The following is a 20,166-nucleotide window of genomic DNA, read 5'->3' on the forward strand; positions in this document are numbered from 1 at the left end:
ATCCACCACCTGTGTAAGAAACAAATCCAGCGTGCTCAATCCCTTCCCCTTCAGGCATGCACCTTACCCTGCATGTCTTGTAAATTGCCTTTAAAAAAATATAATCAGCATGCTCAGTCTCATCCCCGGTTCTTCATATTCTCTGAGTGATCATAAAAGATAAACAAACACTCCCATAGTGCAGCAGTATATTAAAAAATTGGTTTAATAATGTAAATTGTGCTTACATGAATCTGAAGTAACAGAGCCTAGTTCAACCAATTCTAAAATGGCCGCCATGGTACTTCCGGTTGCGTCTTGACGTCACATCCGGCTGACGCGTTTCATCATAGGCATTAGGAGTCAGACGCCACCAAACTCTATTTAAGCAATATCTCGCCTTCATCCTGCAGCCATATACTCCATTGTACTTGCTGGATTACCAATACCAATACAATATTATCTTCCTTTCCTAAACCCTGTGTCATTTAATACCGTGGAATGATCCACCTAAAAACAATATTGATAATAAACATCAAATGGAGTTAGTATATTCAAAGGTAAATCTGTAAGCTGAAATTACTATCAGCATGGGCATGTAGAAAAGAACGTCTGCCCCCTAGTGATGTAAATACTAGTAGATTCGTTGAACTAAGTAAATCTAAAATCATAAGCTCTCAGAAATATACATATAGGGGAATAGGTTAAACAATACATCAATGTCTACATCTCTCTACATGTTATTACCCACAATTAAAGACAAAATATGCAAAATAAATAAAATATTTTATATATATATATATATATATATATATAAAGAGAGGGTTGGATATTCCTGGTACATACTAGGCACTACCTACTCTCACTGCCTGCACATGCCTAATAGAGCCTCAAAATAGTACCCTAAAGATTGGTGCCCTAAAAATTAGAGATGAAACAATTCAGATCCAGTTCTATATTCAATCCCTTAGAGTACATACTGTCCAGCTCATAAATCTAGAAAGTTTAATTCCTAGAACTCTCCCTTACGAGATTATTACCTCTCCAATGTGCCTCAACCTTATCCAAAGCGCAAAACTTCAACAGTGTGGGATCACAACCATGTACGTCTCTGAAGTGTTTTGACAGGCTATGCTCCTTCTTCCCCTTTTTTGATGTTGGTGACATGTTCCCTTAATCTTATATGTAACCTCCTTGTGGTACTTCTTACATACTGGAAACTACATGGGCATTCGAGAAAGTAGGTAACATAACTGGAGTAGCATGAGATGAGTTTCTTAATGGTGTACATCTTATGTGCCATGTTCGACCTGAAGGTCCCAATTTTTTTTACTTCTAGCATTGGTACACATAGTATATTTCTCACGAGGAAAAAAGCCTTTTAAGTCACACATAGTGCTCTTAACCAACCTAGGGGGGAAACTACATTTCTTACCAACTTCCGCTGTAAATTAGTGGGTTTCCTATACACAAATCTGTGTTTTGTAGGGACCAAAGGTCCCGAGATCTTATCGTTCCTAATGATGGGCCAGTGTTTGCCAATAATCCATGAGAGGAGGAGAAGCTGGTAACAGTGGGTTACCAGTCTTTGTTTACCTTTGTAATCAACTGTGATAGGACACAGCAATCGCGTGAGTAAATAGCCACTATTATTGGCTCTTTACCCTGATTGCTAATGCTCTGCGTCCAAGGAATACAGGTCACTACTGATCGCCGTGCTGCATGCCCTCAGGGGGCCCTCATGAGTATAGCGACCAGAAGAACATCATATAACAACCACCCGAAAAGCCGAAAGTCCTGCCCAGCCGCCAATCTGCTATAGGCTGGGTGGGAACTGGCTAAAGGAATTTTGCATCTTTAATGTTCCACTTTAAGCACTAATAAAATTGCTGCTCCCCACCAAACTGAACTGATTTTTAACATTCAGATTCCATTGACTTCAATCAGGTTTATATTCTGCAGTTAAACTGTACTCCTAATCTATTATCCCTGCTCAAACCAAACCCAGGTACGCTCAGTATATCCCTAAGTATGGGTTCACTACTGGCCAAAGTCCAAATACTGGTGTCACAGGAACTTCACTTAAACGGTTAAAGACAACCACTGCAACCTTCCTCTGTTGCTAATTTTAGGATGCTTTTTTCCCAGGAGCTGAGTTACCTTAACAGGATCTTCAGCTCTTCACTCACAGAGATAGCCAGCAACCACATACTTTATGCCTGCTCACACGGTATGTCCTGGTGAACCTAAATTGATGTAATTGGTTAGGGTTAGTATAAATCAAAGTCTGTCCATGGTCCATGTCTGACATCTTGATAAAGGGGATCTGTGTTCGCCAAAATATCAGTCTCACTTTTGTCTATTGTGCTTTTGAGTAGAGGCTTTTCATTTGGGTCACAGTGTGCTGGGCACAGGGATGGACTGACAACTCATGGGGCCCTGGGCAATAGGGGATCATGGGGCCCCTGTGTCCTTGCTCAAACTCAAAGCACACTCAAAAAAGCTTATAAAAAAGGTACCAGGGGCATTTCATGGGGCCCCCTACTGACCCCGGGCCCTTGGGCAGTGCCCGAGTACTCGAATGGTCAGTCCGCCCCTGGCTGGGCATTGCTTACCTCTCCATGACACATGGCAAGTTTGCTTTCTTTTTTACCTTGACATATGCTCCAAGGCTCCTGTTATATTCCTCCCTTCACCTCTCACATTCTATGTTCCTCCCTTCACCTCTCACATTCTATGTTCCTCCCTTCACCTCTCACTTTCTATGTTCCTCCCTTCACCTCTCGCATCCTATGTTCCTCCCTTCAACGCTCACATTCTATGTTCCTCCCTTCACCTCTCGCATCCTATGTTCCTCCCTTCACCTCTCACATTCTATGTTCCTCCCTTCAACGTTCACATTCTATGTTCCTCCCTTCACCTCTCACATTCTATGTTCCTCCCTTCACCTCTCACATTCTATGTTCCTCCCTTCATCTCTCACATTCTATGTTCCTCCCTTCACCTCTCACATCCTATGTTCCTCCCTTCACCTCTCACATTCTATGTTCCTCCCTTCACCTCTCACATCCTATGTTCCTCCCTTCACCTCTCACATTCTATGTTCCTCCCTTCACTGCTCACATTCTATGTTCCTTCCTTCACCTCTCACATATTCCTCCCTTCACCTCTCACATTCTACGTTCCTCCCTTCAACGCTGACATTCTATGTTCCTCCCTTCACCTCTCACATTCTATGTTCCTCCCTTCACCTCTCACATTCTATGTTCCTCCCTTCACCTCTCACATTCTCTGTTCCTCCCTTCACCGCTCGCATTCTATGTTCCTCCCTTCACCTCTCACATTCTATGTTCCTCCTTTCACCTCTCGCATTCTATGTTCCTCCCTTCACCTCTCGCATTCTATGTTCCTCCCTTCACCTCTCGCACTCTATGTTCCTCCCTTCACCTCTCGCATTCTATGTTCCTCCCTTCACCTCTCGCACTCTATGTTCCTCCCTTCACCTCTCACATTCTATGTTCCTCCCTTCACCTCTCACATCCTATGTTCCTCCCTTCACCGCTCACATTCTATGTTCCTCCCTTCACCTCTCACATTCTATGTTCCTCCCTTCACCTCTCGCATTCTATGTTCCTCCCTTCACCTCTCGCACTCTATGTTCCTCCCTTCACCTCTCGCATTCTATGTTCCTCCCTTCACCTCTCACATTCTATGTTCCTCCCTTCACCTCTGATATGACATATTGTGTGGAGTCACTCTGCACATGCTCATTTTGGTGTGTATTGCTAGAGAAAGTTTTTTTTCTTGGGAAAATGCATGTGATCAGCACAGGGCCAATCAGCACTGTCCAAACAGAGGGTCAGTGGTCCTGCATCCTCTTAGAGCAGAATGAAATCTCCTCCTACAAGCTTTAACCAGTGCTCTGCTGGACACTGACAGAAGTCACAAGACTGCTCTAACTGCTGATGAGAAAAGGTATTTAGCAGTTTTTATTTACTAAAATAATTACATTTCCATGTTTTGTGTACTGTGGGAGACCAGTTATAGTGAATGCAATTTCCTGGGTTTTGTAACACTTTACAACCTGACTGGTTATACTGGTCCATATGCCCATTTTCTTTAAAATTTTGTGTTTTCCAGATGCCAGAATATTATTTTATTTTTTTTTGGAGTTTACTTTTCCAACCTGTGCCCTCCATAGTTGTTGTGAAGCTCTGAATTGCCCTTCGAGATTTAGAATGTCAACCTTTCTTTTATGTTTGGTTTGCAGTATATTAATGAAAATGTCAAGGCTGTTAGATAAGATTTAATGTATGTGACTAAACATATACTCTTATCCTTCATACATGAATCCACCTGTTATTTATTTGTACACATCAGCAATCATTCACACCATTCAGGTGGAATTAAAGGCTATTAAAAATTGGCCAAACTCAATAAATAGATGTATTTCTGATGATACCTACAATTTCATTTATAGCATTTGCTGGCTTTTCTCAATGCCACACTCCATCCAAAACAGTTTTGTTTTTCTTGAATTTTTTCTCAGGGAAAAAAAATCTTTTTTTTCTCAGGGAAAAAAAAACAACTATGAAAGTATTTAGTTTGCAAAGCACTGCATTTGTGATTATTGTCAATCCATGTATAGCTAAACTAGACCAAACTAAATGTCCCTGTCTCTAATAGGGAAGGTGGAGTTGTTGTCCTTCCTCTGAGTCATACCTGTATATAATCTGATCTCTCCTGCTCTAATTAAATGTTCCCATCCATTTGAACCAACGTTGTTTACTGGTCACCAGGGAGCTGGCTAGTTTGGAGCTTATCACTTGCTTGATGCAAGTGATGAATATGAAAGACTCATATGCAATATTTCATACTTACTTTTTAAAGGGATAGTCCTCCTTCACCAAAGAACTGCCTTAGCAGGTAAGGGGTGATTATGGAACCCAGAACTGAGATTTTTCTCTGATTCAGACCTCCTCACATGTACTATCTCTCTCCTGATAAAGTAGCTCTGAGCTCAGCGTCTGAGAGCTCACTTCTGTGATGGAGGATGTGAGCAGTAACATGTAGGACTTCTATGAGGCTATAGCAAGGACAAGTTAAGTTATTAAAGTGGAGTTCCACCCAAAATGGGAAGTTCCGCTTCAATGCTTTGTCCCCCGCTCCCCATTAAGGATTGGCAGCAGGGGAGGGGGGGGGGGAGCGGGTACCCGAATCTGACAGGTACCCACTCCCACTTCCGCTGCAATCACCTAGGCAATCAGCCGGGTGCCCACACAGGGAGAGAAGATGGCTGGTAAAACCAGCAGTGGTGAGAACACTGCTGGACCAAGAGGCAGGTAAGTAGCTGTATTTTAAAAGTCAGCAGCTACAGTTTTTGTAGCTGCTGATTGTTTTTTTTTCAGCTGGATCTCCACTTTCAATTTTAATCAGAACTGCAGAGATTTATTTTTATCTACAGACATCCCTTATCTGCATAGGCAGTTTTTTGGTAAAGGTGAATTACCCCTGTAAGAATTAAATATATTTTGAAAAATATTAATCTCCGAGAAGAATAAGGAAAATATATTAAAGTTACCATGCATTACTTTTCAGAATGTAGTGTGACATTGCGAGGACCTGTCACTGTGAAAATGTAGGAGAAGACAACACGAGGTTCTCAAGAATAAAGCTTGAGGGGCTTCAGAATGTCAGTTCTGAGCAGAGAAAAGTGTTTTTTTTCATCTTTCTCCGGTTTTGTAATTTCCAAATAAGGGTCTAGCGCACAGAGACTTTGAAATGCTTTGGGAGGGAAGGAGTCTACAATCCTGTGTGCCAGTCTCGTCAGAAGCCTGCAGGCTGGGTGTGCAGGTGTTCACAGCCCATATAGTCTAACACTTGACAATAGTTTGGGGCTCCACCTAAGAAACATAAAGTCTCTGCATAGAAGTCAGGGGGACTCCAATCTTTTTCCAGGAGTCAGAAAGGCTGCACAGTGCAGGTGCAGTCAGTGATAGAGCAGCAAGCTGGAAAAGACTGAAGGTGCAGAGTTTGTACATGACACAGATGTGCTGTGTTAGATGGTGTAATGATAATACTGGATGCAATAACCAAAAGCAAGTCGTATACACACACACCATTGACAGGTAGTCACACACAGGTACTTTTAACCAGCATTTACACCATTACATATTCTACACATGTGAAAGACCCTCTACCAATTGAACACCTGCCCTGGCACATCATAGCATTCACCTGGCACTCCAAGAAATAACAGAATCCAACTGCAATATTCTTTCACTGTCAAAACCTCCACTTTTATTATCACATGACACACAGGAGGATATATCTTATAGTCATCACAATCTGCATAATAACACACACCAATAATAATGTGAGCATTACAGCATGAAGTAGACACATTATTTGACAGCATCACAGCATAGAATTAATACATTACCAAAGCTATGTGGAGGCGGGAAGAAACAGATCTCATCGGAACCATACTGCACAGGGGGTTTACGGGGAAGCCGTAAATGCAACCAATCGATGAGCCCATATAGCCTTGGCAAGTGTCCCAGCATCTGAGTGTGCTCGTCTGCTAGGGGGCTCCCAATCGATCTTTTCAGACTCCCAGCTTTTAAATCATTTTCCTGGCAGCTTTCCCAAAGTGGGCGGGCACCATATCCACTCTAGGAGGAGCTAGCAGAAAGGTTCCGTGAGGATAACAGAGTCACTCCCAGCCACCATATTGCACACTTTTGCTTCAGATTAGCTTCTTATCTACCCTGAACTTCTTCTCATCTAGCCTAAATTTAAGGATTTCTAACTTCTCAAGAAAGTAGACATCTCTAAACAGGTTTTATCTTCTAATGTGACATTACTAAATGTCATAAATACGTTCAATCCCGCAAACAAGTTTTTTATCTTGCTCTAAGCAGAATATCTTGTGACTCTGATGGTGACTCTGTTCCTTTAGCCTAGAGAAATTACATCAGTCACTTCTTATGCTCCTGGCATCTGGGCAGCGATGCTTTATTGTAAACATTACCCAAGAAACAAAGGGTCCAAGGCCATCACATTTCATAGGCATTACAGATGGTCAAGGAGGTATACAGTTAACCTGGTTTCCTACACTTTCTGCTGAGCTCTGCCTCTGTCCCTGAGCTGTTAATAAAAGAGAGGAGGGCTCTGCCCAGAGACACAGTCTGCTGCATGGGAAAGAAGACATGGACAAGGCCACAGCATGTAATCTCCAGCTGCTTACAGAGAAGACAGAAAGGAGAGCAGTTCCAGCCATCCTGCTGTCACATCCACCATGTAGGGGGATTGCTGGGACCTGTGTGCAACGGATATGATGTCATCAACTGGGAGAGAAGCTGCTGGCCAGAAGTAAATGGGGCTGGAACACAAGCTAAGCTGAAGTCAGATGTGTTGCTTGGGCTGTCGTCATGACAAAGCATTTCAGGTGTGGCCCTTTGTCAAATGGCTTCTCTCCCGGTCATCAACATCATATTCGGTGCGCCGCCTCTGGAGACTGGCTGGACACCGACATCTTGCTTCAGCTTTGCAACCTTCTTCCACCCACTCCAGCAGGTAGCCCAAGTTCTGGCTTCCATGCTATACCACTGTTGGAGGCAGTTAGTTGCCATCTCTGCTGCTCTCACCTGGACTGAGATATTTACTGCTGTTTCCACTGTTTCCATCTGACCACCGGCTCATCACCGTCTTCATTCTTGGGCTATGTAAGCAGAGTTTCCTGCCCACCTCACGTCAGCACACAGGTTAAAGCCTCCTTTGGAACCCACAGAACCACCTCTTCCTTGGCTGAATAAAAGACAGCCCCTTCCCAACTGATGTGTTCTTTGGTCATGCTCCAGGCCACCTGTTGATTGCAGTTAGTAAGTATTTCAGTTGAGGTTCCAAGTTCTTCTGACAGCAACTACTACAGACTGAAGGAGGTGGAAGAGTACAACACTATCTGACAAGGGCCCTTGTGTGTATTTTTTTTTTTATACCAGAAATAGAGATACTACGTCTATCTCCAAAGCTCAATTCTAAAGTGGTATCTAGTTTCCAGCAAAACTGAAAAGGAGACTCTCCAAGTTTTGGCACGAGAGCCACAGAGTACACAGCAGGAAAACTTCAGCCACTTACACTTGGTCAAGCTGCTAACCATGTACTTGGTCAAAAGAGAAAAGTGGACAATCTTTTCATTTTGCCATAAGGTCCTCAAGAGTCATCCTCTGCTGGATTATCAGGATGATTAGATTGCCATACAGGAAGTAGGCCTTTCTGCTCTGAAATAGTTGCAAGCTTATTTGACTAGAGGGGCGGCAGCCTTTGGGGCATTTATGCCTGGATGCCAGGATTCATTGGAAGATACAGGTAAGACAGCTAGCTGAAGTTCTTGTGTGGCCTCCATTCAACCTTAAAAGATAGAAGTGCGGACAAGAGAGATCTATGTGGGAAATTGTTTTTCTTTGATTGTCAGTGTCTCTTTTCATGTGTTCTCTCCCACCCATTTATTCGGCTATGGTCAGGGGCGGACTGACAACTCATGGGGCCCCCGGGCAATAGGGGATCATAGGGCCCCTGTGTCCTTGCCCAAACTCAAAAAAGCCTATGAAAAAGATACCAGGGGCATTTCATGGGGCCCCCTACTGACCCCGGGTCCTCGGGCAGTTGTCGAGTTTCCAAATGGTCAGTCCGCCGCTGGCTATGGTATATCCCATTGTGTGCTAATGTGAGGAGGGCCAGGAAAACAGAAAATTGTTATCAGATACTTACCATAATTTTCCTTTCCTGGCCTATCCTCATATCAACACAGGACTCCCTCCCTAGTGGCCTGTCACAGGCTAGGTTATTGAACACTTCAGTTGGGGAGGGGCTGTCTTTTATTCAGCTAAGGAAGCTAAGGTCCTGTAGGTTCCGAAGGGGGCATTAACCCGTTGTGTGCTGACGTGAGAATAGGCCAGGAAAGGAAAATTACGGTAAGTATCTGATAAAAATTTTCCATTTTATTTAGATGTCATTACGTTATACCAGCTTGTGGAGCATTGTTCAGACAGTTAAGTGGGTGCATGCATGGAATCCGCACTGGGTACATGGTGGGACCACATCCCATTACTGAGAGTGAGGTGGCGGAGATGCTCTGGACAGGTGGAGAGAGCATTGGCTCTGCGTGTTCCTCCTAAATGCAACAAGTGAAGTAGTGGTGTATACTAACATCAAGAGAAATAACTAGAGTTCAGTTGTCTGTTCAAGGAAAGGTACCCCATGTGTAACGCAGTTACCCTTTTCAGGTGCCTAGTGTAATCCAGAAGAACCCACCCTGGGATAGGCCTCTCATGTGACCCAAGCTTGGCGCCCAACAAGGGGGGCAACATGTAGGGAGTGTCACCCACTTGCCCTACAGGCTGAACATAATTTAGTTTCATGTGGATGTTGGAAACCTCAGTGTGGGAAATTGTTTTCCTGTGTGAACCTTTTCCATTATGTAAATAAAAGTGGGCCAGCAAGCCCTTAAACAGCATTTCTGGAGTTGACTGAACTCACTGGGAAGAACTGCCACATAGCAAAAACCCCCATAACATCTCATAACATTTTAAATATTAATTCCACTAAAACAAAATTGGATGATTATTGCATGGATGGAACCAACCTCTAGCTCTTGAACATTTCATTAGTGAGATCCCCCATTATCACTGAACACTTTGTTGGGCCCATTACGGTGTCACAAGCAGTGGCAGTGTGACCCCCTCTCTTGACAAGGCCTGGATGGAAGGCCACTGGGGTCTTAGAAGGAAGAGCTTATTGATGAAGTCCCTGAGAGGTCTAAGGTTGATGACTCACCGACCAGTATTTGGCCATGGTTTGATATTGTGTTTTTGCTATTTGTATAGCAACAAACATGTTTTCATGTCTTATGCCTCTATAATTTATAGCATTCTTCACAACGGTCTTTACTGCAACAGGAGTTAAAACTTGAATGTAGTTAATTGAGTCAAACAAATAAGGTCAGTTTTGGATCCAATGACCCCCCCCCATTATCCCCCTTAGTCACAAATACTGTACTGGCCGGGTCATTGGATGCCAGTACAGTATTTGTGACTAAGGGGGATAATGGGGGGGGGGTGTTATTGGACATTCTGGGGGTAATCAATGGAAACATGGAAAGACAGCAGTAGGGATATTCACCCTTTCTGTTTACCATTAGGTACCATTGTCACTAGGAATCAAAGTGAGGGAAAACCTAAAATTTTCAGTTGTCACAGTACAGGAAGTGAGGGATAATTTTTCAATAGGGGACACTTGTTCTTGTGACAACAGTCTGTTTTTTTTTCTTCTACAGGACAGGTATGGTACACAGATGAAGAATGGTACACAGATGACAAAAGAAGAATTTTGTTTTGTTAGAAGTTTGATGGTCGTTTGCACTGTGGTAATGAGTAGATTCGAAGGAGCAGGATGGAATTTTTATGAACAAATTTCTAAAGCTGGCTATAGATGACTCCGTTTTTTGTTTAACCAGCGGGTTGAATTAAAAAAACTGACCCAATTCCCCTGTCCACACGCTCGAGGTGGATAGGAGAATCCTCCTTGCTGCACTTTTGTATTCTGACAGCGGGAAGACTTTCCTGCCATCAAAACACACACATCAGTGCTGCAGGTTGCAGCATTGATTGAGCAGAAATTTTTCATCAGAAAGGTTGATCAGAAGCCAATTGGTAGACTGACTTCTGTTTAACCACGAGGGACATACACAGATCGAAATTCAGCCAATCCCTGCTGAACAGTACAAATTTTGATCCATGTATGGTCAGCTTAACAGTGTATGTGGTTTTCATTTGATAAGTCTATCATTCCAAAATTAAATGTTAAAAGCAAAGGATATTTTGCAGTACTTTCATCAAATCATTGGATATAATGAGAATTTTTGTATGAATGTTCACACAAATGTTTACTTGAAAATCTATTAGTGTATGGTCAGCTTTGGACTAAAAAAGATGAACTCCAGCCTTCCCTTCAGTCTTTCACTGTTGTACATGTAGCGCTTCCTTGAGGGTCGCTGTGTTTCTGGGTGCCCCTAAGCTTTGCACGACCAGGCAACACGCATTTTCCACACTTGCATCTACAGTCAGTGAACATTCCATGAACTTGGTTTTTGTTATTTTATTAAGCAAAATAACTTGGATGGGGTAATAGTGATTATGGGATGCCCAGCTTGACTGAATCAATGCACGGGGACAACTTCCTTCCTTTTTACAGAAAAAGACCCAGGACTGTTCTTCTCCTTGAACTAAATCAGTCTTTACGGATCAGTAGCAAAAGCCCTTTAAGGGCTAAGGACTCTCAGGTGCTCTGAAAGTTAACACAGATTGTTGCAAACTTCATGCAGAAATATATCTTCTACTCTGTATAACTGCTCCTAGCTCCAAACTGAAATAGGAAGTGATGAAATCCTCACTGCTTCTGGTTTCTGATGTCACACAGTGGAAGGAACAACATCAGTTCCTGGATTGCTTTTACAGTGTGCAGAATTGGGATCATGACTGTAGCTGCAGTCACGATCCCCGTATAAATGCTTCAATACAAGGCTGTATATTTATACGTTTGGCGGTACTGAACAGTTTAATGTGAAAAATTGCAGAATGGATCTACATTTTGTTTTCTTTTTCCAGTGGCCTCTCATGGTAACAAGTTGGTGTTTTTGTGAAGTACAGTTATCTCTTTTGTATTGCTTTGAAATATTTCTTTCAAGGATTCTAATTCTCAGATGATTATCTAACTGAGGGTGGGCGGTACTAGTTAATTTATAATCAAAGAAAGTATATCTGTGACCCAAAGCAGGAAGGAAGTGACATAAAGAAAATTTTAGCCACTGATAAAGTTAGATCTCAGGTTTATCTTTGCATTTTTCAATCTTTAGACTCAAGGCTATGCAGTTACTATTATGAATTGATGTATAGTGTGTGGGCAGAGAACAGGTAAAATGGACTTTGCAAATGATAGAAGAAAACTTATTCAATGGCATAAATATAATCATTTCTATTTTATAACTTTTTTTTTTCTTGCACGTACCAAAAGTTTTGAAGTGAAATACAATGGAGTAAAATACACTTGGAGACACAATAGGTTGAAAGAGACTACAAAGGATACCAACTAAACCCCGACTTTCAAAAAGAACATATGTATTTTACATTATATTGAAGCAGATATAACTAGTGAACAGTCTATCCAGAGCTTCTAGTTGGCTTGCCACCTTCATTAGAAAATAATTCCAAGGTTTCTTCATTTTCAACTGGAATATTTGAAGCACCTGCCATAAAAAACCCATGCTTGAGCGGAATCTTTGTTGTTTCTTTACTTTGCTAAATCTTGCCTCCATACTCAGTACTTATCTAATGTCATGGCTGTTTAGCAGATGTTGTTCACATTGCTACAAAACATCTTGTTTGTTCAAGATTAAAACTTGTTTTTACTGTTGTATAAAAACCTAGGGTTTAATAAGTGAGGCAGGACATTCTCCTCATACCACTGAAAGGCTGCCTCAGCGAAAATGAGTGGCTACATCTTGTTCCTCGCCTTTGTTGGCTTTGTCCATGGACAGACACGTCTTGGTAAGATATTATAAGATATATTTATTATAATGTGGCAGAGACAGGGGCGGACTGACCATTTGGAAACTCGGGCACTGCCCGAGGGCCCGGGGTCAGTAGGGGGCCCCATGAGATGCCCCTAGTACCTTTTTCATAGGCTTTTTTGAATTTGGGCAAGGACACAGGGGCCCCATGATCCCCTATTGCCCGGGGGCCCCATGAGTTGTCAGTCCGCCCCTGGGCAGAGAACAACATGGTGAATGTGTTTAGTCCTTCAGATATCAATTATTATAGCATTAAAACACTGTTAGTTACCTGTAGGTTTTATTGAGTTTAATACGTAAGTATATCAGATTATATGATGCTGAAGAGGGTAACAGCAAAATATTACTTTCTCAACCCTTTGCCTGTTTTTTAAGGAATCAGTCAATCAAAAAACTGATATTTTGGACAGGTTTATCAAACTAACAAAGGCTAATTGTTTACTTTTCACCCCTGTCCCACATATACCCCACTTTCTGGAGAGACTTATCCACATTATCTGTGTAGTTATTCAATGGGTTATAGCGCTTCATTGGAAATCTCTACAGATGTTCCCAATCCCACAGGTTAAAATTAGAACAGAGTCTATTAGGCTTAGGGAGAGGATCTTTCATACATTACATAACTCAATGGCATACTTTGATAATAAATGGAATTCCTGGTTTGACCATAGACATCTCTTTCCTTAAGCAGTTTTATTTTTAATTTAATTTATTACTTATCTTTATGTATCTAATCATGCACCACCCTATTTTACATTGTCACTTTATATGTTGGCATATACACTATATTGCCAAAAGTATTGGGACACCTGCCTTTACACACGCATGAACTTTAATGGCATCCCAGTCTTAGTCCGTAGGGTTCAATATTGAGTTGGCCCACCCTTTGCAGCTAAACAGCTTCAACTCTTCTGGGAAGGCTATCCACAATGCAATAGGAAGAAGGGTCAGCCGCACATCGGAGGATAGATGAATATAGTGTGTATTTATTGATCCATAGGACACACAAAACACCAGGTCATGAATACAGGACTTGTTAACGCGTTTCACACGATCTCGTGCTTAATCACCTTGGTTATGATTAAGCACGAGATCCTGTGAAATGCGTTAACAAGTCCTGTATTCATGTCCTAGTGTTTGTGTGTCCTATGGATCAATAAATACACACTATATTCATCTATCCTCCAGTGTGCAGCTGACTCTTCTTCCTATTGCATCGTGTGTGGTGGCGAGCCAGAGCCTGCACTTGTTGTGGATTGATCTGGATTGTTTGCCTGAGCGGTATAACTTTTGTTCTAAGGCTATCCACAAGGTTTAGGAGTGTGTCTATGGGAATGTTTGACCATTCTTTCAGAAGTGCATTTGTGAGGTCAGGCACTGATGTCGGACGAGAAGGCCTGGCTCGCAGTCTCCATTCTAATTCATCCCAAAGGTGTTCTATTGGGTTGAGGTTAGGACTCTGTGCAGGCCAGTCAAGTTCCTCCACCCTAAATTCGCTCATTCATGGACCTTGCTTTGTGCACTGGTGCACAGCCATGATGGGAAAAGGAAGGGGCCATCCCCAAACTGTTCCCACAAAGTTGGGAGCATGCAATTTTACAAAATGTCTTGGTATGCTAATCCCCCCTCCACCAAACTTTACACTTGGCACAATGCAGTCAAGCAAGTACTGTTCTCCTGGTAGCTACCAAACCCAGACATGTCCATTGGATTGCTAGACAGAGAAGCGTGATTTGTCACTCCAGAGAACATGTCTCCACTGCTCTAGAGTCCAGTGGCGGCGTGCTTTATACCATGGCATCCGACGCTTTTCAATGCACTTGGTGATGTAAGGCTTGGATGCAGTTGCTTGGCCATGGAAACCCATTCCATGAAGCTCTCTACACACTGCTGTTGTGCTAATCTGAAAGCCACACAAAGTTTGGAGGTCTTTAGCTATTGACTCTGCAGACAGTTGGTGACTTCTGCAGACTGTGTGCTTCAGCATGCGCTGACCCCGCTCTGTCATTTTACATGATCTACCACTTCGTGACTGAGTTGCTGTTGTTCCCAGTTGCTTCCACTTTGTTATAATGCTACTGACAGTTGACCGTGGAATATTTAGTAGCAAGGAAATGTCACGGATGGACTTATTGCACAGGTGACAACCTATCACGGTTCTACGCTTGAAATCACTGAGCTCCTGAGAGTGACCCATTCTTTCACAAATGTTTGTAGAAGCAGTCTGCATGCCTAGGGGCTTGATTTTATACACCTGTGGCCATGGAGGTGATTGGAACACCTGAATCCAATGATTTGGAGGGGTATCCCAATACTTAATATAGTGTATATTTTATTTCCAGGTCATTCTAATATGGAATTAATATACCCCTTGTCTTTTATTAATGGGGTTTGATGGCTTCATTGACCTTATTATTTTTCTATGTTATTTTATATACTGTATTTTGTTACTTTCTGTACTTTTGTACTGTTTTTAATTTTTGTACAACTCAATAAAAGTTTGTAAACAAAAAAACCCTGATATTTTAGGTTTTTGGTAGAACCTTAGGACTCAACCTTACCTTATGGTCTCTTGGGAAATCCCCTTATGAGTCTCTGCCTTCAAATGTCTGCACACCTTTCTTGGCCACTTCCACGTTACTTTTTCCCTCATTTTTACTTATTTTAATGAAGGTGTGGAAACACCTCAAGGTAGGTGGGACTACCCAAGAGTCCAAGGTGGACAAGAACTGAGCCATATCAGGCAGGTAAAGACCATGCTGCAAGAGTTCCTAGAAGTAACCAGCAGTCATAATCTATCCTATTGTATTAAACATGCATTTGAATAAAATTATTGCACTAAGATGCTGATGTTCAGATTCAGGGAGATATTGTGTTTATTATTTCAGGTACTTCTATAGCAACATCAATTTACGCAGCTCTTTACATACACACATTGTACATTCACATTAGTCCCTAACCCTCAAGGGGTGTACAATTTAAGCTCCCTAACTTACATTCATACATACACATATTAGGGCCAATTTAGACAGGAACCAATTAACCTACCAGAATTTTTTGGAGTGTGGAAGGAAACCAGAGAACCTGGAGGAAACCTATGCAGGCACAGGGAGAACATGCAAACTCCAGGCAGGTGGTGCTGTGGTTGGTATTTGAACCAACGACCCTAGTACTGCCAGGTGGAAGTGCTAACCATTTAGCCACTGTGCTGCCCATATGTTTTGTTTTTATATTTTATCATTTTCACATTTGATATTAGTTTTGTTTTTGCTGTAAAAGTTCCCTTTAATCCTGGCTAGTGATCTTACGATGTATCCAAACTAATCATTTTTTGCAGGCTCATACAATTTGGATTCCGCCACCTCAGTGTCTGGACTATCATCAGGATCATATATGGCCAATCAGTTCCATGTTGCTCAATCTAGGAAGATCATTGGAGCAGCTCTCTTTGCTGGAGGTATGCTTTCATTGGCTCTCAAAATAAAATAAACAGTAGAAATAACTTTTACTTAAATGAAAAATGTATTTTTACACTGTGATGAAAATGAAAAAAGTCAATAAATACATTTCTGGAAAATGTAGAAATTATTAATTCTTCTTCTCAAAACATTTTGTAGAAATCATTTTAGAAATAATCGAATAATTACATAATTGTAGAAATCAAATTTGGAATCTCTCAGATAAGCGTTACCTGTTATAACAATTACCAAACAATTAGCAGTACTGTTACCTTGGTAGCGTTCAATAAAATAATGATGTTGATCCTGCCATGATGGTGTTTGTTCAGATACTTTCTGTTTTGGGGTGACACTCTGTCCCTGTTTCCCAGCTGTCGTCCTGCATTGTTACCCTGTCACATGGGCTTCCAAATGAGACCACGGTAGAAAGTGGCTCTTTCTATATATATTTTTCAGAGGTGAGCCACTGTTGTTACCATCAGAAAACCCACCCTAAGAAATTCTATGCAGCCAGTGCCAAGGTGTGCCAGATTTTAGTATTCTACGTATCATCAAAAAATTTCAAATATTTTTTAATTTACAGGAAACATTTCAAAGTAAAGAGGGTATGACATTTAAACAACAAAGTTTGCAGTCACGTTCTTCACCTGGGTAAATTCTTGTGATATAAAAAATAAAACTAGCCGAAAGTAAGTACAGTACATCAACTGTACATACTTTAATGAGCCTCTATCTATTTTTAAAAATGTTCTTACGAAGTTATTGTTACTCTTGACTGAGTACCTGGCTTAAAGTGGAACTGCACTGCATCTGAGTGCCGCAAACCAAAAATGCTATATAATTCATTTTTAATATTCAAAACAAACTCCTCCATCCATCCATATGTTCATGCTTTATTTTGCTGCGAAATCATTTTGATAAACACCTCCTGACATTTCTGGCAGTGATCATGTTAAATGAAGGCAGATGATCATGATTCATGTAGCAGTTACTTCCTGGAATCCATTTGTCCTCAGCTCAGGAATTGGTTGAGCTGAGAACCCTCCCTCCCCTCCTGAAGACTCCTGGGATGTATGATATCATTTGCCTAGGCATGGAAATCAGGAAGTAAATGAAGGAATGCAAAAAAAATGATTTTTTTTTTATTTTTTGTAAAATAACAACTGTATGTGCTAACAAGGGGGCCCGGCCAGCCAGCAACTTAAAGTGCATGCTCCATACAGGGGCAGACTGACCAATCGGTCAGGGGGCTTCATGAGAGGCTCTGTCACTGCACCTCTACCTGTTGTGGAGCACTGTTCATACTCCATCAAACTTTCCTACAGAGCAACCTCTATTCACGGTACTCTTCTCAGCAGTCCAATGTCCTATCAGTCCAGTTTCTAGATCAGTGACATATAATCGGTTCCCCCATACTTCCCAGACATACAGACCCCTTACATAAGGACAGGATGGAGAAAGCGGAGAGTCCGGTGTCACAGAATAGGGAGTGCCCCCACTGGGACAGCCATGCATTAAAAGCCCTGCCCCTCCTTTGCAATCCAGCCGCTCACTGGCCACCAGGATCACTGCCCTGGCTCTGCAGCCCTGATCTCCCATTTATTCTGCTGTGTTCCTAGCTGGGAAAATCCAGATATGTTCGTGTGTGTCGATGGAGGATGATCTTCACACACTCCTGTGAAAGGAGCTATGGAGGCGGCAGATTAAAATATACCGAACGCAGCAGCAGCTCTAGATACTGACCGACTGGGCATACAAGACAGGCCAGAAGTTTGAGTAGCAGCCATACTGACCCAACTATCTCTCTCACCTCCCCTTATCTCCCTCTCTCTCTCACCCTTTCTCTCTCACTCACCCCCCTCTCTCTCTCATCCCTCAACCTCACCCCCCTCTCTCAACCCTCCCTCTTCCCCTCTCTCTCTCATCCCTCTCTTTCTCACCTCACCCCTCTCTCTCATCCCCCTCTCTCATCCCCCTCTCTCTCACCCCCCTCTCACTCTCACCCCCCTCTCTCTTTCAGCCCCCTCTCTCTCACCCCCCTTTCCCCCTCCTCTCTCTCATCTCTTCCACCACTTTCTCTAACCCCCCTCTCATCTCTTCCTCTCAACCCCCCTTCTCACCTCCCTAACCCACCTCATTCCCTCCCCGGGGGGGGGTCAGGGGGGGGGTTTGGGGCCCCATCAGGTAGGCTGTATGGGGCCTCATGATTTCTAACAGTGGCCCTGACTCCTGCTGCCTCAGCAAAACCAGCAAGACCAGGACGTGAGGGGAGAGAAGAGCTGCAGATGGGCACATTGCTGGATTGAATGAGGGCTCAGGAAAGTAAAAGGGTTTTTTTTTACATTAATGCAAGAAATGCATTAAGGTAAAAATGTTTAAGCTTTATAACTACTTTAAATAAAAGGATTGAGGAATAACATTATAGGAAAGTGGCACGATCTTTTCATTTATGTATTTATTTAAACTACAAACTACGCATTCAACCAATAAAGCCTAAAATCTTGGTACAATTTTTAGCAAAGTAATTTGTAACAGTAATACATCTTCAATTTATTCAAACACAGGACCATATTACTGCGCGTCAGGGAGCATGATGACTGCAACCAACGCCTGCATGAAATTCCCTACAAGCATCAATGTGAATAGCCTCATCTCAAAGACCCAGAGTTATGTGAACAGTGCCCTCGTTGATCCTGTATCAAACCTCGCCAATGATAAAGTCTACATCTTTTCTGGATCTCGGGACTCTGTAGTGGTTCCTGGTAAGTTTACATGGTGCTGAAACTACACTTTAGACATCAACCTATATATTTTCTTCTGTCTGTATGTGTCCCCTTGGGGAATTGTTCCTTCTCTTCCTGTTCCAAAGAGAGCAAACTTCTCCAAAGTGAGAAGGAATAGCTCTTAAGGCTGGTACACATGCCGAATATTGGCCGGTATTAGCCAGTTCAACAGAACATTCGACCCATGTGTACAGCAGCCTGTCCGACAGAAGCTGGTCTTTTATTGAACAGGCATGATGAAAAATCAGCATCCAACCAGTGCTTGCAGCCAATGGCTGTGAGCGCTGATCAGTGTGTTCTGGCAGAACACAATAGCTTAGTTGAACGAAAAAATACTCCCCGTGTGTATCAGGCTTTAGACAGTTGTCATTAGGACAAGTGTTCCTATTGAAAGATTTCCCCTCTACTCTTGTTCTGGTGGCAGCCTTAAATCTAAGCTCTAGGCACAAAAACTTTTGTTTAAATAAATCCACCTCTTTTAAATTGGACCTCTTAGTAACACTAGTACAAGAAAAAAAATTGGAATATATAGCATCAGTATACATTTTCATAAAAGCTCCACCTTTTACCATTAAAAAATGCCATCTTTGGGTTCCAGTCAGTGACTTTGCCTAGGCTGAGATGATGTCATCAGTCTGCTGCAGGCACAAAGAAGTATTTCCTCAGTCTCCTTTCCTCCAGTGATCAGGATGCAACATTGTAACTTTGTAGCAGGTCACAAGGTGAAAAACTGCAACAGGGGCTGATACATGTTAGGTATATGTGAACAAGAGTTGCACAGGGACCAGAATTTATATGATTGGGTCATCTCTGAGTCAACATCTAAGAGGAAGTAGATGGTGAGTTTGGATGATGCTGGAATAAATATTGTGCCATCCTTCTGGAGAGAAAAGCAGATTAAGGCATTGTTGGGGCAGAACTGTGTTCATTGTGAGAAGTAATAAATACCTGGAAATGTTAAGCTTACACTGTACTTAGTATGCTGCATTTAATATCTACCTGGTATTATGTAAACTTTAAAAACCTAGTCATTCTTTGAAAAATTAGAATTACATTTTCAGTTTGGCCAATTTGATTACCCTTATAACTGGTGTTTGCAATGAGATGCTCACACCACCTGAAAGGTGAGATCAGGCTCTCAGTGACCTGACATAAACAAGATACACATATCTGTATGCCTTTTCTGTGTATTGCAGGTGTGGTGATGAAGCAAGAGGAGTATTACCTCCAGTATACAAATGCTGCAAACATTAAGACCGTCTATGATGTACCAGCAGAGCATGGCATGGTGAGGGTCACTTATCAATAACCAATTACA

General features: G+C 42.2%; 1 protein-coding gene across 1 annotated transcript in view; it reads left to right on the forward strand.

The window, feature by feature from the left end:
- The first annotated feature begins 12,487 nt into the window (after nt 1-12,487).
- LOC149467375 (uncharacterized) overlaps nt 12,488-20,166 on the forward strand; it is a 32,643-nt gene continuing 24,964 nt past the window's right edge. Inside the window, exons 1-4 of the mRNA XM_089671880.1 lie at nt 12,488-12,584; nt 15,945-16,064; nt 18,630-18,827; nt 20,045-20,136. Coding sequence (XP_089528006.1) covers nt 12,524-12,584; nt 15,945-16,064; nt 18,630-18,827; nt 20,045-20,136 — 471 coding nt within the window. The 5' untranslated portion in view covers nt 12,488-12,523. The remainder of the gene's footprint in view (nt 12,585-15,944; nt 16,065-18,629; nt 18,828-20,044; nt 20,137-20,166) is intronic.

The sequence above is a fragment of the Staurois parvus genome, unplaced genomic scaffold, assembly GCF_062004578.1.
Source record: "Staurois parvus isolate SC_StPar_1 unplaced genomic scaffold, SC_StPar_1.0 ptg000114l, whole genome shotgun sequence".
NCBI lineage: Eukaryota > Metazoa > Chordata > Amphibia > Anura > Ranidae > Staurois > Staurois parvus.